This window comes from Rhinolophus sinicus, linkage group LG12 (genome assembly GCF_036562045.2).
Source record: "Rhinolophus sinicus isolate RSC01 linkage group LG12, ASM3656204v1, whole genome shotgun sequence".
Classification (NCBI taxonomy): Eukaryota; Metazoa; Chordata; class Mammalia; order Chiroptera; family Rhinolophidae; genus Rhinolophus; species Rhinolophus sinicus.
The window spans coordinates 44,557,893-44,583,696 of NC_133761.1; the positions used below are offsets into that span (position 1 = coordinate 44,557,893).

The following is a 25,804-nucleotide window of genomic DNA, read 5'->3' on the forward strand; positions in this document are numbered from 1 at the left end:
TTCTGACACTACTTGTTAAAATCATTCCTAGTATCAACTCATGTATTTTGTTGCTATTGTGAGTTGGATCATGTTTTCATTATATTATCTAAGGTTGTTTTTCATGTGTTAGAATGTTCTTTTTTGTCTACATTTTCTTGCCTCTGATGGTCTTTATGAATTCTTATTCATCATAGTTGATTTTAATAAACTTTTCTGTTCATTCTATAGGAATACAATAATGTAATCTACGTTTGTTTCTCTTTCAGGACTTAAGCTAGCCAGAACTTCTAAAACAATATTTACTAATATTAATATTTTGTTCCCTATGTTAACGATGAGCCCATGAATGCTTAGCTAATGAATGTATTAGCTCTTAGTATATTGACTGTTTTAAATCCATTGTGACATTTTACGTAGCACTTCATGCTCTGACCCTAAAAAGAAGCTTAATCGTCGCTGGTCCAACACTACACATCCAGTAGATTTAGAGCGTGGGGCCCAAAACATCTAGATGATACAACCCATGGTTTAAAAGAAGTTGTTTGAATTGTACAGATTAAAATTGGGTAGTTTTGTTTGCCTTTTGTCTCTAGAAACTGAGAAAAATAGATACAGTGAAAGTGTTGAAAATGATAAAGATCAGTGAGAGTAAAAGCTAAAAGACCATGCTGAGGAGGCATGTGGAAAAACACTAACCTGGCAAACCACTAGTGGAAAGTTGATATTTTTATTAAATGTCGAATTATGGTCATCAGCTTTGTGTGCATACTTTATGTTGCTCATATGGAAATGAATAAGCCCACTGACAGAGCTCTCAGTACCTTTTTCTAGAGCAGTGTCCTGAGAGGAAGGCCTTGTAAATACGCAGACCCCCAGGTACTATCATAGGCCAAATGAGTCAGAATAAAAGGGAAGCCTGGGCGGATCATCTAATGAAGCTCCCCAGGGCTTCCCATACAAACTGAAAATTAAGAAAAAAGAAAGAGACAGAGAATGTAAGAGAGTCAGAGAGAGACACAGAGAAAGAAAATCAGAGACGAGAAGGGAAATTTTATACTTGCTCTATGGCGCAAAAGGTATTATGCGTCAAACTGTAAAAGCTGAACCTCACAATCCCATTAAAATATTATAATTAGACCAGAAGACTTTTCAGAGAAATGAGCACACATCGTATTAAATCTCCTACAAGGTATGGGCTCTACCTCATGCGAAGCACTTCAAAGTGTATGAAAACCGAGTAAAGTAACTCCTACCCCATCACCTCTAATTATACTAATGAATGTTCTCAAGTGTCTGCTAGGCAAATTTCTTGTCACATTTCATTGTAATTCATACATTATTTTTACTACAATAAATCAGTAGCATCTTCCTCAGTCATGAAGTTAAGGAACATTTGGGGGAGCTCGTTTTTCTCAGATATCCTTGGGAAAACTTTTGGGTAGATTTGGGGCCACTCTGGCTTTCACAGAAACTGATCTAGGAATGTCAGTTTAATCTTGTCCCTCATTCCAACATACTATGTTTGAATGTCAAATGTCTTCCTTCTTTATTAGCTGCCATCTCGTCTGCCCTAGAAGCGTCACTTCTTACCCTACTTTTGAACATATCTCTACTTTTAAAATTAATGAACCATGCCCTTATTCAGAGTAAGTGATTTGTGTTTTGATTCCCTTGTGGTGATGGGCCTCAATGCTTTTTAGCTGGAACTGTGACGACTCTCAGAGGCACAGGGGCTGAGTATGAATTTTGAAAATGTTATCATGTTGGCAGAGAGTCCCACACGCTGTCTTGAGATGGCAGGTAGCAATACACCTCGTCTGAATCAGTGGAATGCACTGAGCACCTACTATGCTGTGTGGACAGGGGCAAACGAGACACGGCTCTGGCAGGAGCACCCTGCAATCAACACACCACTAAGTGCTTTTCCTCTGATCTGTCATTCCTACAGAACACAGGGAAAGCACAACCCAAAGAAATCACGCTGAACCAAGCGCAAGACTCAAATAAATGGAGATTACAGAACCAGTGAGCACGGCCTTTCAAAGGATTAATATTCCTTTTTGGAAGTTGATGTCAACTTCCTGCTCAAAGGATGTTTGAAACTGCCCCCACGCCATTTTCCTGGAGAACAAAGAAACAGCGCCATTCCTTGCATTCCTTGGGCTCTCTCCTTCCTTCCTTCTATCCCTCCGTCTTCTCCCCCTCATGTGCTCCCACAGGTACGGTGTGGTTCTCCCTCCTCCGTCAGCCCAGACATAGGTATAGAGCCCAAGGGGCCCTCACCAGGGCTGTACAGACGTCAGCCTTGAAACAAAGACCCTGGAAAGAGTGCTCTGAGCTCAGCAGGAGCTGAGGCAAGGCATGGAGCGAGGGTGTGTGCAGCACCTCAGTTGGGCCGAACGTTTATTTGACAGGCTTTCATTCAGGCACAGCCCGCCTGCCTCTTGGTGCCAGCCGTGGGCAGAATTGACCCAACGCGCTTCGTTGGAATACCCGGGCACACTGCCATCAGCTGAGGGCTACCTCAGTGTCTCGGCACGAGGACAGCAGCCGCCTTCAAGGCTCTGAAAGGGCCACAGCCGCAGGCGGCTCAACAGTGCACATGCCAGGGTCAGGCCAGGACGAGGCTCAGCTTCCTGCTCTAGTCGCTCTCAGGCCCGGCTCGCTAGGGCCCCACGGAGAAGCTGAGTGTGTGACAAACTCCACGCCCCATCAAGCAAGTTCCCTACAACATCATAAAACACAAATGTCTCACCACTGAATCTTTCATCTTCTTGGGGAGAGGGTCTGCAGCCAGCGTCTCCAGATTTTGATGTAGACATTTAGGAAACAATCTGCATTGAATAAAGGATCTGAAAATGGAAAAACACACAGGTTTTCCTTTTGAAAACATGTGCCCATCACAATGTTTAAGGTACAGGCTCACCGTAGGCCTCAGGCTCACGAATGACAAAAGCAAGCCTCTCTCCTTCGTAACAAAGAAAATAAGGTATGTAGTCAAGTGATCGCAGAGAGAAGGTTTTGATTTCCCAACCCCATTCTAATTAAAGTGGCTGAGTACCTCAGGAGGCATCCTGCCCACACTGTTCACAGCTAACGAGGCTCAGGGTGAGTCTCTATTTCTGCCAGGCCAGCAGGTTTCGGCCACAGGAAAAACTGGCAGCAAAACTCAACACTCCACTCAAGTGTGTGATATGAACAAGTGTGCAAACCATATTCAACTGTTCCCCATTCTCCCATGCCTTTCATCTCGCTGCACCTGACAGCCTAAAATTACGGTTTCTCTGGCCCCCAAACAGTTATGGTTCTCTTACATCAAAGAGGTTCTCTTCCCTAAGTCTGGACAAATCACACAATGTGAGTGACATCTGATTGCGACTGACTGACTGACACCTGAAACTTGGGCCTCACACGAAAGGGTTTCAGTTCCAAAGTCCATCTTTATCGAAGACTTAAAAGACTCGATTAAAGGGAAGATGGCAAAGTATATTTTCAAGTGACTAAGGATTATTATTAAATACATTTTAAAATGTCAATGAATAATGATTATTATTAAATACATTTTAAAACTTCACTGTAAACTCAGAGGGCACCGGCCGAATTGGGGACAAAAAGCAACAGAGCAAAAGAAAGACCTCTCCTTTCAGAGGTACCGCTGGGCCAGTCTCCCAGGTGACTCCTAGAGTTAAGGCAGCGGCTCAATGGCCCCAGAGAGGGTCCTTGTTGAGAATGAAGTTTCTCAAACACCTCGCCCAAGGGCGAAGCAGAGCAGCCACGTGTCCCGGGCACTGCCCTTCATTCCAGAAGTGCAGAGAGAAGGTTAACCGTGCGCAGAAGTCCCTGAGTCTCTGGTCACCCTGCATTTCTCCCACCCTCCCCCAGTGCCCAGCCACAAAGAGTCCACCCGCCACTGTCACTGAACAGCCATGCCCCACTCAGTGAGAGAGCAAGGCTACAGTACCCATGCACAGTGTGTGTGTGTGTGTGTGTGTGTGTGTGTGTGTGTGTGTGTGACAGCATGGGATGTGTTACAGCTGAGTGTGTTACAGCATGTGTGTGTACTCACAGGTCTGTGTGTGTTGCAATGTAGGGTGTGTTACAGTTTTGTGTGTGTCACAGTGAGGGGTGTGTACTCACAGTCATGTGTGTGTGTTATAGTGCATGTGTGTTACTCATAGGTCTGTGTGTGTGTGTCACAGCACAGAGCATACTCACAGCCGTGTGTGTCACAGCGTGGGGTGTGTTACAGCATGTATGTGTGTGTTACAACGTGGGGTGTGTTGCAGTTATGTGTGTGTGTCACAGGGCAGGGTATGTACTCACAACCATGTATATCACTGCGTGTGTTACTCACAGGAGCACAGAGGGGTCGCTGCTGTGCCGGCTCAGATGGAAGGAGAGCGAAACCAGGAGGCCACAGAAGGCTGAAAACATTGCTGGGATGTGCTGTGCGCTCCACGGTTCCTGAGGAAAGGACAGCAGACAGCCCGTCACTCCACGCTGGGTGCAGGACAGCAGGCTGCTCTCTGCAAAGCGATTAGGGGCGTCCCCAGTGCCCAGCTGATGGACGTGCTATCCTGTAATCACTCCGGCCAGTGGGCATACCAGCACCTGATGGCCGGAAACCTGCCTGTTCATGTACAGTGATTTCGAGAAGGGATGTGGTGGGGCCATGTCAAAGTAATTGTACATTATTTCTGAAACTATCTTACTTAATCTTTTCTGAAAATAAGTTTAGGATTTTTATAGGATGTAACATTAAACATGTATTGTCTCTTCTGAATACAATAGAATACTTATTAATGCCTATAAGAATTGTATTTTTCAGTTTATTTCATCAATGGTTTAAAAGGTATAAAACTTGTAAATATGGCATTAAGATATCAAATCAACTAGTATACGGAAGTGAAACTATTAGGTTGATGCAAAAGTAATTGCGGTTCAAAAGGTTAAAAATAACTGCAAAAACTGCAATTACTTTTGCCCCAACCTAATAGGTAAAAATTAAAGACAATCCCCTGAGGAAAGAGAAAAATGGTTTGAAATCAAGACAGCAAGACACTTCAGGTTTAATCTGACAGAGGCACCGATGCAGTAACCAACACCCTGCACTTGGGGGGTACAAACAGATCACAGGTGACTCGCATTCCCCCCCACAAGCAGCGTGGTGACCTGGGGCCCCTCTCCTTCCACCCCTCCCTGACATTCCTGCCAACACACGTCTTTACATACAAAGAAGAAAACTTCTCGATATTGAGCCTTTTCAGTGGAATCGCTGATGCCTTCTGAACGGTGGATCTAGAAAAGGACTTCAGTACTTGTCTCAAGATTTTGATCCCTTAGCTCACGAAGTGCTTTGTTTGAGAAGAAAGAGTTGTTAATTATGCATAAAATCAAATACGTGAGTGAGCGAGGCCAGTGTGCTCACTGAGATTTGTCACTGCTGAGATACGCTGGAGGAGCACATTACCCTGGGTGGTGAGTGGTTTTATTCTCGCAGGCCTCACTTTCCTAGCAAGTGAAATGCATTTCCTTTCTGTCCCCACATGAGACCTCCCCAGTGAAGGTCTAGGATTCTGAGCACAGCACATGGATAGGAACTGTGGAAACCAAGTCTCACGGAGGCCGCTGAGCCTGTAGCTGGACAGTCAGGGGTGTCTGACTAGCTCCAAGTTCACTGTTCACCACCAGCCCCGCCAGGGACGCCCTGCGAGCCAACGCCCAGCTCCCTGGGCACCTGTGTAGTCACTTCCCCGGCGGCCTCGGGCACCAAACTCATTCGTCCTTTCCCGACTCTGTGCATATGTCTCCGGTGCAGCAATAACAGCGTTCTCCGCTTCTCTCTTTGCCCCTTTGAGTTTCATCAATGGCTTCCTTTCCTGTGCCCAAAGGAGAGGGGCACTCCCTCCATCCTAAGATCAGCCCACGATGCCCTCCTTATTTTACAGACACCCCCGTTAGAGGAAAGACATCCTCTCTTTTCACTGGTTTCTGCTGCCTTGCCTGTAAAAAGGCTTAAGTTGCTGACATCTTTAAAAAATAAAAAAGGCCCCCTTCATCCAGTGACCCGCCAAGTCACTGCACTCACTGCCCTTTCCTTCCGAGCCAGCTCAGTAGTGCAAGCGGCCCCTTTGTCAGCCAGAGTCGTTAGCTTCTGTTACTTGGGCACCTACCCAGGGGAGCACCACTTCCTTACCAGGTGGGCTTCGAGCGGGGCAGACCTGGATTTGAATCCCAGCCCTGTCATGGATGAGCTGTGTGGCTTTGACTAAGTTACTTAACACCGCTGAGCACTGGGTTGGTTTCCTCTTCCTTAGGATAGGAGAATAATACATACTCAAGAGTTGTAGTGAGGGTACTTTTCACTACCCTGGGCCATTTTTAAAAATTTTTGACACGGGAGAGTTCAATGCAACCCTATGTGGTGACCGGTACCGAGGGCACTGACTCAGAAACCTGCATCCCCGGTCAGCTGATCCTCACGTGTCATGGCTGCGTCTTTGGATCTCTCTCCAATCTGTCTATTCCTCTCAGTGTATCCCACTGGGCAAGGCTCCACTGTCTTCTTCCAGGACTGTTGTTAACAGCTTCAGAGTGAGAAGATGGAATGCTCGTCGCCACATCCCTGCCCTGCTCCACAGACCCCAGATTCATCCCCCACGTAACAAGTGATTCTCCTCTCATAAAAGGCAAATCAATCACATTATTGCTCATCACCCAGTACTTCTCAATAATTCCTCATTGCCTAATAAAATCCACTCCACAGGAAGCCACATAAGCCAATCAGGACCTTGCCCTTGCCCAACATTTTGGCCACGTTCCTCACAATTAGGACATGCAGAGCAGCTAACGCCATTCAGACACATTGCCTCCTGGCCCCCTGCCTTCACATCCAGGGTCCATGTGCACAGAGGACTCTTCCATTCGGGCCCTCCTCCACTCCCTTTGCCTGGTGAACTCCTACCCATGCTCCAGTGCCCAGCACAATAAGTCCCACCTGCTTGGTGCTGCCTCCCTGACTTCCCAGGCAGATCTACTGGCCCTCCACTATGTGCCAGGACCCGAGGAACACACGTGACGAGGACAGACACCAGGTCTTGGGACAGGAAAAACACATTAATAACTGCAATAAGGCACGACAAGTGACGTCACAGCAAGGTGATCAGTGCCAGGCAGAGGTTCAAGTGAGTCAAGAGAGAGGCTCTGAAGTGGAGCCCTGCACAGAAAAACACAGAACGTGGTCCCTCTCCTGCAGGGCTTCTAGCAAGGGCAAGCTCGGCTCTGTAGGTGCTTGTGCGTGGGCGGAGCTGCCCACTTGCTGACACTCTACTCCGTGCTCTGGCTGCCACCTAAGGATTCTCTTCTTTCTTTTCATACTTGGCTGTTACAAAAAATAAAAATACAAAATACAAAAAGTTTTCCAATAGAGAACAAACTGCTAAATTCTATTTCCTTCCATTGATTCCTCTCTGCTTGCCTATGCAGTGTATTTAATTCACAATTTTGTGCAGCCTATAAAAATGCAAACGCTGGAACACTGGGGAAAAAAATCACTGTGAGAAGGATTTATTAACCATGACCATGGAAATAACTGTCACTGTATAACACCGAGTCAAGGCCAAGGGAACACGCGTGGGCAGAAACTGATGCCCCCTCATCACTTCCAGGAATGAATGATTCTGTGGAAGCACATTCTCAGTGGCCTGGTCACCTCTTCTATAAAAAGGTGACAATGACACCTTTCTTGAAGAATTGCTGTAATGACTTAATGAATTTGAAACAGCCTTGCATGCTGTAAATATGTCAGTTAGTTTTATTAATTGGAAAAGAAAGAGCACCCATGATGGATGGTCTTTGCAGACAATAAATTAAAGCCAGACTAATACATTTAAATGATTTGCCTTTCATATACCAAACATCCCTTACCTAATTCTTCTCACATTTGCTCTCTACGTAAGTAAATCTCTTCAATGCAAACGCAAAAGGACAGCCCACCTCACTATTCCTGAGGGACCCTCCATCCTTACCCACTAAAATTGCAATTGGTAGAAAAGGGAGTGGGAGGTAAAGCTGTCACATCGGAAACAGTGGGGTTGGAGGTGAGTGATGGCTTCCCAGCATTTCTCTCAGCCCGTGGTTACATATCTGCGTAAGTGACTGTCTCATCACCATCTGAGGGGATGGGCCCACGGACAGCAGGGGCTCGTCTGTTTTCCCCCAGTGGATTCTGAACCCCTTGTGCAGGCCCGGACCCTGGAAGGCGGTTAATCAGTATGTAAAGATCCAACACACCGGATGTGAGTGACTGTTACTTCCTTCCTGTGCAGGGCCGATGGAAGCGAAATTGAACAGATCATTGCATTTAAGTATCTACCAGTACACACGTCAGTCCTTCGCGGGGCAGAGCAGGAGTCAGACGCCTGGCTCTGGACTAGCACCGCCAGCGTCAGTTGATTATTTTTTGATTACTTGCACTAATATACTGTATTTGTGGATTATTTGCACTAAGATACCGGTCAAGCTCTTAAGCCTCAGTTTCCTTATCTAAGATAATGTAATAGTCAACCCCATTGGGTTGTTGTAAATGTTATATGAACTACTGTGTGTTAAATACTTTATAGCCAGTATAAAACACTCAGTAAATGTTCCTATTGCTACACGCTTCACTAAGACACTGCCTCAGACCATTTGGCCTGCTGTGACAAAGTAGCACAGACTGGGTGGCTTATAAACAGCAGACATTTATTGCTCCCAGTGCTGGAGGCTGAGCTCAAGATCAAGGTGCTGGTAGATTTGGTGTCTGGTGAGAACCTGATTTCTGGTTCATAGTTGGCGACTTCTCACTCTGCCCTCACATGCGGAAGGGGTGAGGGAGTTCTCCGGCCTCTTTTATAAAAGCACTAATCCCCTTTATGAGGGCTCCATCTTCGTGACCCAACCATTTCCCAAAGGCCCCACCTCCTAATACTACCACCTTTGGGGCTCAGATTTCAAAATATGAATTTGGGGGGCGGGGCACAAACAGACCACAGCAGATACATAAGGGGACTCAGGACTGTAGTAAAATCACATTTTCTGACAAAACTAGAATCGACCTTAAGAGTGGCCAGTCCTCCTCTAGGAGGTGAAGGAAGAACAATGATTTTTGTAGACTCCTTATGTCCTTCTGTTTCTGTACCAAGGCAGAAGAAAATAAGGAAACAGAACTCTGCAAACTGTGACTCTGACCTTGCCAAGAAGTGTTATTATTATCCCAAGTGGCACACACTGAACTGACTGATCTTGTTAGGGGTAATTCTCATTTATTTCAAGCCGTTACATTCCTTGTGGTGTGTGTCCTGTATTAGTAAAACTCTGCATCCATCCATCCATCCATCCATCCATCCATCCATCCATCCATCCATATGATTTCTTTTTAGCAGAACCAATAGCTTTGGGATAAACTGTTAGACATGAATGAACGGCCGTGTGGCCATAGAGGCGGAACCGAAGGCATGAATATTTCCTTCAACAACGTAAAAGCAAAGCCAGAACAGCCCTCACTCTTCCAAAGAGGGTGGGAGATAGGGGGGCAGAGTCCATATTCTCGATGCTGCTTTTCACATTTTCTCACCCAGCCTCTGATCTCCACACAGCTCCCTCTCAGAAAGAAGCTGGGCTGACCTGAGCTTTGACAGACTGCACAAGGCAGACTGCCTGCATTCCCAACAGGCTCTCTACTGGAAACACCCTCAAGCTCCACGTTCTTAACCTTGTTCATTTTTTCAACAGTTATTTATATAGAAAATAGGAGGCAATTTCTCAAGGAAGCAAGACAGGAAAGACTTCTTGGATATCAACATGAGTTATTCTTTCATGTGCAAAGTGCCAAGGTTTGCAAAAACCATGCCATCTTCAGTAAAGATTATTTCAGACTTGAAAGAGATCTCACAGCTGAGCTAGCCTCAGCCCTTCAAATCACTGATCAAGTGAGAAGTCCGGAGAGTAGAAGAGTTTACCAGGTGGCAAAGCCCTCGCCCATGTCCACTGCCCTGAATGTCTGTACAACTCCCTGAGCGATCACCCAGAGAAGGCAGTGATCTGGGAACAGGTCAGGGGCAGCTTCATGGAGGACAAATAAGGAGTGGGTTGCAAAGGGGACTAGGAATGAATGTTGGACAACACATTCCAGGTCACAGGAGGGGCGAGGTTTCAAGGCTGCACGACCCAGCTTTCCAGCACGGCCTGGTCTTGCTGCAGATGGGCTCAGCTGCATGGGATTCTAACGTTGCAGCTCTTACACAAATATGAAGTTTATAGAAATAGATAAGAGTGGAAACTAAGCTTGAGGAAAACACATTGAAGGGAAATGACCTTTATGGTTTATCACCCATAATGCTCTGCACTGGGAAGAGAGGCAGCTGGGTGCCACCAACTCTTAAGACCAAACAAAAAGAAAAATGCTTCAACATCAATGGAATTTGAATGTAATTTAAGGAAGAACTTCCCGACATTGATGACTCAATAAAGTTACAATTAAGGAAACATTAACATTTCCTTTTCCCAATTCAATTTTTTTTAAAAACACACTCACACTTATTTTCCTTGGAAAGTTAAGATCTAAGCTTGCCTAGAAGTGAAGGAAGGAGACGCTTGTTGTAAGCTTTTCTTCTCATGCTTTTATCACATAGGAATATATTACTGTGTGAACAGCTCCACAATTTCACACACACACACACACACACACACACACACACACCTAAAAAAATCAAATTGAGTAGAAGATGGAACTATTCAGAATTATTTTACAGAATTAAGATTTGGGGTTGAGGGACCCCATTTTTGCATTCTTTTCTCCTTAATCTCCAGACTACGGTGCTGGCTGATCACTCATGCACCACCACCTACCCTACCACACCCCCACATGTGCCTCCATGGCCAGGCTCACATCCCCACGTCCTCAGGCAGGTCTGCCCTGCACAGAAAGGACCTGGGAAAGAATGACAGGGAGATGGGCGGGGGCTTTCTAGAAGCCAAACTGCTAGAAGGAGTCAGGTTGTCAAGTCAGAGGTACAGTAAGAAAAAAGATGCACTTGAGAATGTTTTCATTTTAATTTTATTTTGGGATAGAGAAGGAAATATTGGTATTGGAGGAAAACAACTGACCTGAAAAGGGATTTTGAAAGAAAATGATCAAATGCACTGTGTGTTTTATCTGAAAGATTTAGTGTGGTGCTCAGGTTCATTTCTATTGTTTTTTTGTTTGTTTGTTTGTTTTTTACTGTCTCTACTGCTTTCATCTTCCAAAGAAAAGCAGAAAGGAATAGAGGAAGTACTGACTGACATTTGTAGTGGATTTAAAGAAAAATAAAATGTTATATTTTAAACATGTACGTATTAGTTTTGAATTTTATTTTATATATGTTATTTATTATACTCACACAAACACCCACACGCACAAATATATAAAGATTTTGGAGAGACAGTTTTAAACAATCTATCACCCACCGATAATGAAGGGTACATACCATGTGATAGTTTGCTTCAAGATTAACATCTCTAATTGCTTTGAGATTCATCTCATGGGCCGAATTGGGAATGATGTGGATTGATGAGCGCTGGCTTCATAAAACTCCCATAGGTTTTGAAATATTTTTATGAGGTAGAAATAAAACTGTCTAATAGTCCTACAATTCTGTGGTAGATTTCAAATGCATTTGGAAATTCTTTTGATGAAAATGCATAGGGAAGTTCAGCTTTGTATAAAAGTACTCTCGAAAGAGAATCTTAGCTTCAGAATTTTCTTTTCTTAGAAATTTTAGAATCTCTGCAGTGCAATCTATGGGGCAGACTAACTGAGGGTTATAAGTCAATGCAAACAGACCAAAACCTCACTTTGCTTTAACCTCCACATGAGGTTCACACACTTTCTAAGCAAAAAGCAATGGATTTTTCTTGGCCCATTACACAAAGGGGTATTTCTGAGATCCAGGTTTTCAGGCCTCCTGAAATAAGAACTAAATCATATCACTTTGACACTGATACAAGTCCTAGTTCTAAGTGTATTTTCAACATGAGCTCATCTTGAAGTAAAATGAGCTCTGTGCCTTTAAAATTCCAGAAATTCACTAAAATCAGACATGTCTCCCGTCTTTGTCCTGGGTGTCACGTGATCAGCACTTGTGCGTGAGCACCAGCCACACTCGGGCCCAGCGCCCAGGGCTCGTCCTGCAGAAGCCGGTGCTGCTGTCCCTCACACACCCTGGACACCCCGAGGGGTCCCCAATGCCCAGCACTGAGTCTAATCCAGTAGGCAGTCACTAGGAGTTCAGTAAATAAATGCATAACCGCATTAACAAATACGACAAATCAGTCTTCCCGTTCACTAAAAGTAGATTTTTCTTATTTCATATGCTTTTTCATTTAGGTAAAAAAATGCATACGTTTATAATTCAAGAAAATATTTTACTTTTATGAATATGCACCGAAGAAAATTAGATCATTAGTTACCAAGACAGACTGATAGGTCCCATTCATCCAAAGCTATGTATATCAGCACAGATATAATACACACACACACACAACACACACACACGCGCATACTTTTGGAAAATCATTGACATTTACTTTCTTTCTCATAGTCTTCTTCTCAGTCACCTGTATTTATTCAATCCAAAAGTGTAAAGAACACCTTTTACGTTACTGACACTGGACTTTTTATGGGATATATAAAGAACCATATGGAGACCACAGTGTATGACTCTGAGGGGCTCACGGCTACACTGGGAGTGAAGAAAATACACACAGAAACAACCACAGTAGTTGTTCCCAGGTACTGAGCCATGACTTGACTAACTACTCTGCATACATTATCACATTTAGTTCATAGCACACCTTTGAGGTACGTATTGCTCATTTTAATCATAACAGAGGATTTTACTGTACTCCTTATTATGGTGAGTACCTGTATTTTCCATGTAGAACTGATTACATACAGAAAAAATAAGTACTGAACCAACACCAAAAGGACAGTTTTATCCACAGGATTTTTATCCACAGGGAGAGAAAAAGATAAACTCCAGCTGACATGGCTAAGACAAGCATCGTCTTCCATCTCTACTAGGATCACCACTGCTCATACTCCGGCCTAGAATTTTCTATTGTGCCACCCCTCCCCTCTCCTTATCTATTACTCCAAACTGGATGGTCACTAAATCGTACCAATATTGATTTCATTATGTTTTCTGATTTGACCAAAACCCAAGCCCAGATCTTCACTCAACAATTGCCAATTCCATTTTGTACAACTGAGCTATCATTATTCTTCCTGTTTTTCCCCCCAAATCAGTATCAACTGCCAATGTCAAAGTCACCCAACCCAAGCTTGAGCATCATGACCATCCAGCATTAGCTGGGTTTAGAGAGCAATTATACTTTTGAACTTTCTATGCATGGAATATGACGGAAAGCACTAGCGACCTACCTAACACCCGTTTCTCCCTTCTTCCCCATGAGTTGCCCAGAAGCTAAGAGACTTGTAATTCCCACTGCCTTGCACATGGAAGTGACATGATCCCAGCCATAGGATAGAATCAGAAGTCCAGTATAATAAAAGTACATTACAACTTGGATTTAATTTTTAAACTTATTACTATTAACATTATCACCATGATGTGATCATCGTCATATCCATTGACTATTTATACTTATAACAGTTACCATTTGTATTAGTTTTCTACTGCAATGTAACCAATTACCACAAACTGAGCGGCCTGAACAACACGAATGCATGATCTCACAGCGCCACGGGTCAGGAGTCTGCACACAGTGTGACTGGCCTCAGCTCAGGGTCTCGTCAGGCTGAAATGATAGTGCTGGCCAGGGCTGCCATCTCACCTGGGACTTAGGGTCCTCCTCCAAGCTCACTGAAGTCCCTATTTTCTTGCTGGCTCTCTGCTGGGGTCCACTCCAGCTCTGAGTGGCCAACCTCAAGCCCTTGACAAGTGTCCCTCCCCACAGGCTGTTCACAACAGGGCAGTCTGCTTCTCCAGAGCCAACAGTGGGGAGGGATCTCTGCTGCTTCTTCTCTGACCTCTAGACTTGTTTTAAAGGGCTTGTCTGATTAGGCCAGAGGCAACCAGATCCTGTCCTTTTGATTAACTTAGTCAACTGATTAGGGACCTTAAGTGCATCTGCAAAATCCCTTAATGGATAATGGAATGTGATCACCAGAGTGACATCCCATCATACTCACAGGCCCTGCCCACGCTCAAGGGGCTGAAATTATAGAGGGGCAGACCAGGGGACAGGGGTCTTGGAGCGACTTAGAATTCTGCCCACCACACCATTTAATGAGAACCCTTGAGCTAGACACTTTACATACATTATCAATTTAATTTCCTTTACTTCTGACAACATTCATATGAGGTAGGTGTTACCCATCTATTTCACAATTGAATAAACGATGTGAATTAGCCAAGTGCCCTTAGGCAAATAACTTAAGCATCTGTGATTCACACCATTTGGAATGGAAAAATGCTATTATCTTCTTGATGTATAATATGGATCTATAATAAAGGGCAAAAGAGAAAACACTTGGGAAATTATTTCAAAAATTAAAGTAACATAGATTTGCAAGGTATCATATATACCTGCGAATTGTTCTTCTGACTAGAAAATATATTTACACTTCAAATGTGTGAGGGAGGATGGCGCAGAAGTAAGATTGGAAAGATACAAGATCTGGGATCCGTGATGTGTGACGTTGAGTAAGTCACTAATTTCTTCTGTACCTCCATTTCCTCATTTTAAACTGTAAAAGGAAGAGGCTGGACAAGGGCACAGCTAAGGTCCATTTCAGTAGTAAAACTATTCTAGAACAATGAGCTTGTTTCAGATCTACAATTAGATTTTAAATCCTAAATGCAGGGGAAATGTCATAGCTTGATCTGCAGCTCACACTACAAGAACACGGGAAAACTCCCACAAGCAATCATTAATGGAGCTCGGGAAACACTAAATTATAATAATGTGACTCAATCTCTGGGTCCCCTGGACATCAATAAAATGGAATGTCTTTGTAAGGGCTAATAAAAAATAGAAACCATGGCTTACCCAGACATATAGAAACCCCAGCTAATTAACCACTGAGCCATTTCTCCAGGGAGCAGACATTCCGGTTGTTTCTGTGTATCACTGTCGAATACTTAAGCCAACGAGGGTTTGCATTCAGATGGTACTTGTTACCATCTTGGATGAGTCAAAGAGAATATGAAATTAGAAGAGGAATCAAATTCTCCCCTAATTAATATTCCAGAGAGCAAAATTAACATACAGCCCCTTCCTTAATCTGTTTCTATCAAATGAGAATAATAAAAATAAGGGACATAAATAAATACCAAGACCCATATAGAGAAATCCACCTTTGGAAAGGCAGCTGACACGCTGAAATTGTTCACAAGGGCCCATCAATCCATCACAGTGCAGACATAAAAGGAAAGAAAATCAATTCAGCAATGAGAAGAGTAAGCATAAAAGGCATAAACAAAAGCATGGTTAAAGGAGAAGTGGAATGACAGCTCTGGGTAAGTGGAAGACGGGTGAGATTTCCTTGTTTCCCAAGGACCCCCTTGCGAATTTGCTCACCACATTCATTCAATTCACAGCATTTAATAGGTGTTTGAGAGGAGAGTCAATCTGTGACCATTAGCAACCTGAGGAATTACAAAAGAGAAGAGAGAAATGCAAATGGCTCTCTTTTTACCAAGACATTTCAACATACAAATAAGAACACTAAGAATCTGTAACAACAGACCATATTATTTCTTGCAAGTGATGCTTGCTCTATGCGGAGCAATAGCTCTCTGAAATGAAATAAACCTTTCCAAGTACTCCAGTGCCATCTGGTAAAAAGCCTGTTTCAACACTTAAGTAAACCCCAGAGCCTCTGACTGTGCATTCCCATCACTGAATTAGCAGTGTGCTTTCAAAATGGAATCTACTTACTCTGACTCAACATTTACGCCTATAACGTGCCATAAACAGGAAACGGAAATAAGCAAGTCTCAACCGAGGATAAAAATAGATTGTTTCTTGGGTGAGATCTGATCAGTTGGTCCTGGCTGCCTGTAGTACTGTCTGGGCATCCTAAGGGCCTACTGAGCTCAGTGAGGAAATGTGCAGTGATCAATTAGCAATGTCTGATATGAGGAGGGAGTCGGACTCCGGGAGGTGAGGGAATGAAGACACCTGTCCCACCACTAGGTAAAAAACCCCGAACACTCTTCTTCAATACCAGATTCTTAAAGGGCTTCCAACCCCATCTAAGGATTTTGTAAGAAAAAGTCATTTAACAATCCCAGGGGTGTACATTAGTCTTGATAATGTTTGAACTGGTAATAATGAGTCTTCACCACTTGTTAAGTAAAATGGGTTTTTCAGAGCATACAACCTCTCCTGTAGAAATTATTCTAAGAAGTCCCATGAGTTGTTCTTTCATGGAAAGCCTCCTGAGGATGGGAGTATTCTGCCTTCCGTGGAGCTAACCATGTCTCTATTATCCATGAATTATTTTTCACTATCAAATGAGCCTTATCTGCTGAGAAGCATGAGGCATAAGACAAAGGTTCATAACAAGTCAAGGATTTAGAGTAAGATGTGCTTTAGTGGAGCAGTAGCATGGAGAACTCAGCCGATGGAAAGTGGGGTTTTTGGTATGACCACTCATGGAGTGGTTTGGGAAGTCACTTGGTGGATGGAACTTTTTAATGTCTTTGTTTCCATCATCACTGGGGCCACCAGCTTATGTGTGGCATTCAACATCTTAGAGCTGATGACTTCTTTTCTTCTGTAAGTTTCCATTGTGGAACCACTCTTCTTATGATGCACAGCATGTCCAGTGGATCAAAAACAGGTATTTTCTGCCTTTCATTCAAAATTGTCCATAACTCTGACGCTTCCTGCCCAGACATCCAACCTTCTCCCATCCGCCATTTTCGTAGGATAATTTCCTTCCCACCTCCTGCACCTGCCATGAACATTCATCCCCAACTCTGATGAACATTTCATGTGCTTGACTGGATACTCTATAGTGAAATTCTCAGCCCAACGACAAAATGTTTGAAGGCTGTGCTGAAAACCACCTTCTCTGACTGATTTCCTCTTTTCTGATCATCCACAGCATATCATCATCTTTGATAATGTTAAACTCCTGAGGAGAAAATACTGATTTCTTTTCTCCTTTCATGTCTGTATAGCACCTGGTCGAGTCATTACTAAACAAATATATGTTGATGACAAGTGAATGTGAACTTTTCAGCTCCTGCATCAGTTATAGAGAACTTGCATCAAGTAGAGAGAACAGTATTTCCGTCAGATGCTGTTTGCTGTTCAGGGTTGCAAAGAGGAGTGAAGGAGTGTGGGCCCTGGTCAGAAGGGCATCAAGAACACAGGAAACTAGCTTTTATCCTCTCATTAAATGCCCAATAATATTCAAAAAGAGAAAAGGCAACTCCACATTGGGAATCAGAGCAGGCACTTGTGCATAAAACACAGGCTCTGAGAATTTATTCCAGATCTTACCTTATACTGGAAGACACGAGGCTGAAAGAAGGTTTTGAGGTCTTACACATGACCCCAGTTCCCACTCTCTATTTGCGAGAGTGGTGTCTTGAGGAAGGAAGCAAAAAAAATGTTGCTAAGCCCCTGTGATGTCACCCAAATTAGAGCAGGATGGCTGGAGCTGAGGCAGGCCACAGGGCTGGCCGACAACACAACACTTGAACTTGCAAGTCTGTGGGCTGGCAGGATTGGGAGAACACCACTGTCTTGGAGGCGGCAGGCTTCATTTGGTCAGGTCATGGGTGGGGATGTTGGAACAAAGAGGGTGACACAGAGATAACCACTGTCCTAGGCATTCCATTCACATCTACTGCCTGTGCGGGAGCTTCCTGATAGAACTACAGAAAACTCCAGCAATAAGACATTTTCCCAGGGGAAAATTACATCTGAACTAATGGTATGTTACTGGAACATGCTTTGTGTTGTTTTCCTCTCTCCCTGTATTTTAGACCTTAGGTACTTTTGGAAAATATGGTCAGGGAGTCTTAAATTTTTCTGACAGGAGCCAGCTCAATTCCTACTTGACTACGGGGACAGGGATCACAAAATCTAATGTATCTGAGCACACAGGTGACATAAATGCATTAGGTGGCTCAGGTAGGGCACGATGAGGCCTGTGATTTGGGGGCAGCTGTGACTCGCTACAGTTTCAGCAGGTTGTACCAAGTGGGAACGTGGGCCCAGTGCTGCCAGAGCTTCAGATTATTTCAGAGAAATAGGAAAGTCACATTTTGTATCAAATGGTCTAACTTTAAATCTTGTCTCTACACGCATTTTATATACTATAGAGGACAAAAATAAAAAGCAGTCTGTGGACTGATTAGAGACAACAGTAGGTAGTCAAAGGAAAACCTGGGAAGATGAGAGAAAATATAAGACAAAAAGCACCCTTAAATTGAGATATTTCTCTAACGGGACCACTTAAAGATGCTTTCTAAAACATACTCAGTTCAAAAAAAACAGTACATTTTCTAGAATAGATCTGGCTCAAAAGATTCAAAAGTCTATTAACACGTTAAAGGTAAACAAGCAACTATGAAGGGGGAACAATATAAATGCGACTTGGAAACTTGACTGTAGCATAAACCACACAGTGAACAATGAAGAAAAAAACATACGGAAGTAAAACTAGGGTAACAATAGTACTTGTCTCAACAGGGATGCTGTGTGAAAGGAATCATATAAGATATATAAGTTAACTGTTCCAGTTCCTAGTACATAATAAATTCCCAACAAAAAATTTGTTGCTGTTATTGAAATGAGAAACTCTAGAAACTATACCAGAACACAAAGGAAAAATATAGAGAGGAAAACCATGAAAAATAAAGACATGAGACACATGAAAGACAGATCAAAAAAAAGTCTGTGAAAACACTAAAAACACATGTAAACAAAATCAATAATCTCAATAATCACAAAATAAGAGGGGGAAACTGTTCCTATTCATTTAAAACTCTTCACTGTGAAAAGTGAAAACAGATGATGTTCCATAAAACATAAAGAGAACCGAGTCTAACCATAGTCTATTGCTTTTTAAAAAAACTTTAGAAGAAAGAATTCAACAAGAATTCGGGAAAAATTCAAGTTGGTCTCATTCTTGTTCTGCTCCACACTAAATATTGACAAGTGAAGGCTCCATTTCAGGTACAGAAATCCAAGAGTACGACTGACCTTCTAACAACAAGAAAAAGTCAGATAATTTATAAAACATCAACTTTGAAATACCTATAATTAATATGTTGAAGGATCTAGGAATTGGTGGACAATGTTCATAAACAGATAAGTAAATTCAAAAGAGAAACTAAGACTATATATAGAAGTCAAATCAAAATGCTAGGAATAAAAAACCTGATATAAGAGATTTAAAAAATTCTATTGCTGACCTTATCATCAGACTGGATACAACAGAGATTTCAAGATAGGTCAATAAAAATTATTTAAAAGAAAAGTCAAATTAGTCTGAACAAGGGTATCTAAGATAATCCCATGGCTAACGTTATATTTAATAGTAAAAGAATGAATGATGTAGCCCTAAGATTAGGAACAAGGCGAATGTCTGATCTCAGCAGTTCTAATCACATTGCTTTGAAGATTATAGCCAGGGCAATAGGGCAAGAAAAAGAAATCAAAGGCATACAGATTGGAAGAAAAACATAAAACTGTCTTTATTCATAGAAAACATGACTATGTAGAAAATTTCAAATAAGCCACACAAAAAGAGCTACTAGAACTAATAAGTAAATTTAGCAAGGTGTAAGGTACAAGCCTAAATATATAGGAATTAATTGTATATACTATAAATCAACAATAGGAAATTTAAATTATACAGCACAACAGCACTTACAATAGCATAAAATACATGAAATACTTAGCAATAAATGTGAAAAAATATGTACACTAACTGCAGGTTAAAAAGTACAAAATATTCCTGAAAAATTAATGAACACTCAAGTAAATGAAGCAACACCATATTTATAGATTAGAAGACTCAGTATTGCTATGATGTCAGTTTTCCCCAAATTGCTCTATGAATTCAATATAATTTCAATCAAAATTTCTATAGGCTTTTGTTCTAGGAATTGGCAAACAGATTCTAGAATTTACATTGAAAGAAATAAGACCTACAGTATCTAAACATCTTTGAAAAAGAAGAATAATGTTGAAACACACAATTTGATTATTTATCTTTCACTTTGAAGGATAATTTTGCAGGGCACAGAATTTTAGGTTGATGGTTTTCTTTTTCTCTCAACACTTTAATTACTTTGCTCCGCTTTTGTGTTGCTTGCATAGTTTCTTGTCTTAGTCAGCTCAGGCTGCCATAACAACATATAATAGACTGGGTGGCTTAAACAACAGAAATTGTTTCTCATAGTTCTGGAAGCTGGATATTTGAGATTGGGGTTCCAGTCTGGTCAGGTGCTGGTGAGGGCTCTCTTTTGGCTTGTAGACAACCACCTTCTCTTTGTGTCTTCACATACTCTGTTTCCCCAAAAATAAGACCTAGTCGGATAATCAGCTCTAATGCGTCTTTTGGAGCAAAAATTAATATAAGACCCAGTATTATAGTATAGTATAGTATAGTATAGTATAGTATAGTATAGTATAGTATAGTATAGTATATTATATTATATTATATTATATTATATTATATTATATTATATTAGACCCAGTCTTATAGTAAAGTAAGACCGGGTCTGATATTAATTTTTGCTCCAAAAGATGCATTAGAGCTGATTGTCCAGCTAGGTCTTATTTTCAGGAAAACACAGTAGCAGAGAGAGAGCTCTGGTGTCTCTTCTTCTGATAAGGACACTAATCCCATCATGCGGTCCCCATCCTCACAACCTCTCTACGTCTAATTATCTTCACAGGCTTCATCTCCAAATATCATCACGTTGGGGTTAGGGTTCAACATGTGAATTTGGGGAAGATTCAATTCAGTCCACAGGAGTTCCTGAGGAGGAGTCAGACAAAATTCTAGTCTTTGCTCCTCTATACGTAAGGTGTTTGTTTCCTCTGGTGGCTTTAATGTTTTTCTTTATCTTTGATTTTCAGCAGTTTGAATATGCTATGTACTGCCGTGGGGTTTTTTTTTTTTGGGGGGGGGGCATTTATGCTTGGCTTGGTGCTCTCTGAGTTCCCTGGGGCTGTGGTTTGGTGTCTGATATTAATTTGGAGAAATTCTCAGTCATTATTGCTTAAAATATTTCTTCTGTTCTTCTTTTTTTTTTCCTCTGGTATTCCCATTACACCTTTTGTAGTTGCCCCAGTTTTTGGATATGTTTTTTTATTCAGTATTTTTTTTCCTCTGTGCTTTGCCAGCTTGGAAATTTTTATTGACATATCTTTAAGCTCAGAAAGTCTTTCCTCAGCTGTGCCCACTCCACTAATGAACACATCAAAGGCGTCCTTCATTTCTGTCACAGTGTTTTTAATCTTAATCTTTGGTTTTTCTCTCAGAATCTCTCTCTGCATATATACTGTCAATTTATTACTGCATGCTGTCTGCTTTATCCGTTAGAGCCCGCAGCACATTCGCCATAGTTGTTTGAAGTTAATGATCTGATAATTCCAACATCCCTGTCATATCGAAGTCTGGCTCTGATGCTTGCTCAGACTTTTCAAACTGTGCTTTTTGCCTTTTAATATCACTTGTAAATGTTTTGATAGCCAGGCATGATGTACTGGGTAAAAGGAACTGTGGTGAACAAGCCTTCAGTGATGTGGTGTTCAGGTGTGTGGAGAGAAGTATTCTACAGTGCTATGCCTAGTCCTCAGGCTTTTAGTGAGACTGTGCTTCTTGCCGATGAACTTCACAAGTGCTTCAGAGCTACCTGCGCCACCCCCTCCAAAGGGGACAGAGTGGCTAGAGTGGGCGGGGCTAGAGTTGGGCCCCTTCCTTCAGGTCAGTTAGGCTCTGAAAAAAATCCCAGTAGCTTAGAGACTGATAAAATCTTTTTTTTCCCTTTTTTTTAAGGAGGGCGCAGCTCACAGTGGCCCATGCAGGGATCGGACCAGCAATCTTGGTGTTATTAGCACCATGCTCTAACCAACTGAGCTAACCCGCCACCCCCGTGTCTGGTAAAATCTTAAGGGCAGTCCTCATGAATAAGAATACTGTCGTGTATTTCCAAATGGTTATTCTTCCCTCCACCTGCTGAAAGCACGAGGTGACTTCTCTCTGATACTCACTGTGAGAACCAGGTTGAACTCTTGGAGACAAAATTCAGAAAGGTGTGGGCCCCCCAGTGACTGGGTCCCCCTAGAGTGACTCATTCTCAGCCTTGTCCAAACTGAGCCCCCAGAAGTTTGTCAGTTACAATTGAGGTTTTCCTGCCCTGTGCTGGTTCCCAGAGATTCTGCTCCTGGGTTCCTGCCCCGATAAGTCATGGTTCTCTGCCCACCTGTCTCTCTAATTTTGGAGGTGGCCATTTGTGCCACTCCCTCGCTTCTCTGATGGATCTGTGAAAAGCTGGTGAGTTTCTAGTTTGTTTAGCTATTTATTATTAGGAGGGAGTAACGACTTCCCAACTCCTTATATATTGGACCAGAAGCCAGAAGCCAGTAATTGAATTCTGACAGTTTCAAAATGGGGAATTCAATGGGGAAAAGCAAATCTTTCCAACAGTTCTGCTGGTAAATCTTGGTCTTTACCTCATATCACACACAAAAATCAAGTCAAAATGGATCACAGATCTAAATGTAAGAGCTATACCTCTAAAACTTCTGGGAAAACCTGTGTGACCATGCTGTAAGAACCTGGGTATGGGGAGAAGCCAGAATTCGGAAGAGAAACTGGGCAGAACTGTTCTCCATCATGACCATGATGGCGCTTATGTCACCATGCACATTCGTCAACACTCATCTATGTGTCTATTCCACTAGTGAATGTTACTGTATAAAGTTGATTTTTAAAAGTGCTAAGCACAGAAATCAGATCAGTGGTGGCCAAAGGCTGGGGTAGGGAGAAGAGCCTGACCACAAAGGGACACAAGGGTCCCCTGGGTTGGTGGAAATGTTCCATAACTTGATGATGGTGTTGGCTGCATGACTACATATACTTAAGAACACTTACCAAACTCTGTACATCAAAAAGGTGAACTTTGCAATATATAAATTACGTCTCAATAAACCAGACTTGAAAAAAATAAATGAACAATAAATATATAAAAAACAAACACTGGTGCACAATGGAGCGATATATGAAGGGTTCTGCAAGTGAAAACTTGTGACCCAGAAATTTTATACGCAGTCATTTGACCAAAAGGCAATAAATAGAAAGAGGTCTTCAGAATTGCAAGGACTCAGAAAATACCTATCCAAGTATGCTTCCTGAATGAAATACGTGGGGTCTGGTGACAGAAGAAAGGAATGGATTTCAAAAGAAAGAATGCCATATACGACAAGTGACTACATAATAGTTGTACATGATGCAATAAATGTGGTAACAGAGCCATTACAGCACATAAATTACCTTTGTGCATTCGAAAAAGGAAACTTCCTGCACCTCAAAAAGATATCTGAAAGAAATCTGAAAGAAAGTATCTCCACAAAAGGAACAGAATGTGACGGAAGGGGTTATGTCAGTGGTTACCACAGATAATTCAGCAGTGACGTGAGGTGTGTGAGGTAAGAATGTTCAATAGCTCTTCCACAAAGGGCATAAACAACTATCTCTCTACCACTGACATTGAGAGTTTAATAAAATTGTGAGCTAATATTTTTTTAAAAGTTAGTTAAGAAACGGCTTATGATAGATATTAAAAATCCTTTGGAACATATATTACTTTTATTTACTCTTTTACATTTAATTTTTATTTTATCAAAAAATAACCTGTGATTTAAAATAGTAAATGCAGGGTATTCATAAAAATCATGAAATCTGTATAGTATTAACTAATTTTTTGACTGACTGAAGACACCCCTGAGGACGTCACGAGTGTGTGCTTTCTCCGCCTACCCAGGCACCAGGGATGCAGCGCTACCGCACTGAAGGGGAACCGCAGTAGGTCCCGCCCACACCAGCCCTCCACTCCAGTTCCTGCTTCCGGAACGTGGTGCCTTTCAGCTATTTCTTCTTCACCTATTTGCCTCCATTTTTTCAGATAACACGCATGTTTTGTTTCTTGAGTTTTTTGAATTTCAGATATTATTTGCTCACTTTCTAATATGAAAGACAGGACTAAGACCCCCCCACACACACACACACACACACACTTTACCTCCCCCATTCTTCCATTATCGATATCACTATTATTTAGATTATAAACATAAAATACGCTTCACAGATGAGCCATGCAGGCAAAATCGTAACGTTTCTTTTACGACACAACACCCTCTTTTCCTAAAGTTAACGCTTCTCATGTTTCTCATCATCTCAGCCTTCCCTTGCTGCCAGGTTTCAGCTTCTTCCATCTGGATAAGTCTACCGTCCATCTGTTTTCGAGATTCTAGAGTTTTATTGCGGTCATATCCTCTCCTGTTCTCTGTCCGTTCCTGTACCTTTGTGCAATTGTATCCCCTTATGGTCTTTTGCGTGGTATTTCAAAAGGAAGTGAAGGTAAACAAACGGTCCTATTGGCCATGTTAAGCTGAAGCCCCTCCCAGTGTCATTAACTGAGGGGGCCAGAGACACCTGTGGGAGGGGGGCAGGGGGGGCAGACCAGGTGGGCTTTGTGCTCCAGGGAACTCAGGTATCTTAACACCCTCTCACACCACCGCGGCCTCCCCCAGCGGGCCCTGCCACTCCCGATGGGCTCAGACCGCATTGCTCCCATAGCTGGAGAAGACGTTTGTTTCCTTGGATCATCAGCTGATTTACTGGATGCCAAGAAGGCCGAGGCCCGGTCCCCACACCTACCTTCACAGCATTGAAGCAGAGCACATGGAGCACGGTGGCTGCTGCGGCGCTGCGGACCACGCTGTAAACAGCCGACATCATTCCAGAAACGGCTGCAACACAAACATCAACAGTTCCTGTCTAGGCCAGCAAGCCTCACAACCAATAAATGTGAAGAGAAGGCTGCAGCTTGCAAACACAAAATGCCTGCCAAAGGGCAGAGAATAAATCTATGGGATCAGTCAAAAGGTGCTGGTGGCCGTTAGTACAAGAAAGAGACTGACCATTTGACTCAAAATTCAGGAGCAAGGCATTTAGAAAGGACCTGGACATTCTCAGGAGACCGTGTGAATGTGTCAGTGTGGAGGTGGGAAACCTCACTTACGGTTCAACGCTGCCCGCCAAGGTAACGATCATGGACAGTGATTTCAACAGAAGGAAGAGGAGAGACAGAGAGAAAGAGAGATAGAGAGACAGAGACAGGGATAGGGAGAGAGATAGAGATAGAGATAGTGACAGAGATACAGACAGAGACAGAGACAGGGAGAGCGATAAGGACAGAGGTAGGGCTAGAAAGAGAGACACAAGAAGTGCTCCTCTGTGCTTGTGTGTGTGTAACAGTGGAAACAGTAATCGATCACCACCTATATTCTAGTGCATGATTTCACTGAAGCCTCACAGCAGCCCCACGAGATCAGCGTGTTTATTTCCGTTTAGAGAAGTGTTAGCTTTAAAGTTGAGCAGTCTGTGCGGTCTGCAGGTGAGCGTCAGGTGAGCTATCCTCCACCATGGTCTGAATCTCAAGCACTTGGCCAAAACTAGGCCAAAAGAGAATCACTGTGATGAGGAAGAGACACAGGCCACCTGTCTGTACAGGTCCAC

The 25,804-nt window shown here is 42.7% G+C and overlaps 1 protein-coding gene across 5 annotated transcripts in view; it reads right to left on the reverse strand.

Moving 5' to 3' along the window:
* Positions 1-25,804, reverse strand: part of PCNX2 (pecanex 2) — a 242,855-nt gene that overhangs the window by 135,401 nt on the left and 81,650 nt on the right. For all 5 annotated transcript variants that reach the window (XR_012490740.1, XM_019712884.2, XM_074316661.1 and 2 more), the window contains 3 exons: positions 24,944-25,035; positions 4,337-4,446; positions 2,738-2,834 (listed from right to left, as the gene is read on the reverse strand). Coding sequence is in view for 4 of the 5 variants with exons in the window: in XM_019712884.2 (XP_019568443.2) it covers positions 2,738-2,834; positions 4,337-4,446; positions 24,944-25,035 (299 nt within the window). In the remaining variant the exon portion in view is untranslated. The remainder of the gene's footprint in view (positions 1-2,737; positions 2,835-4,336; positions 4,447-24,943; positions 25,036-25,804) is intronic.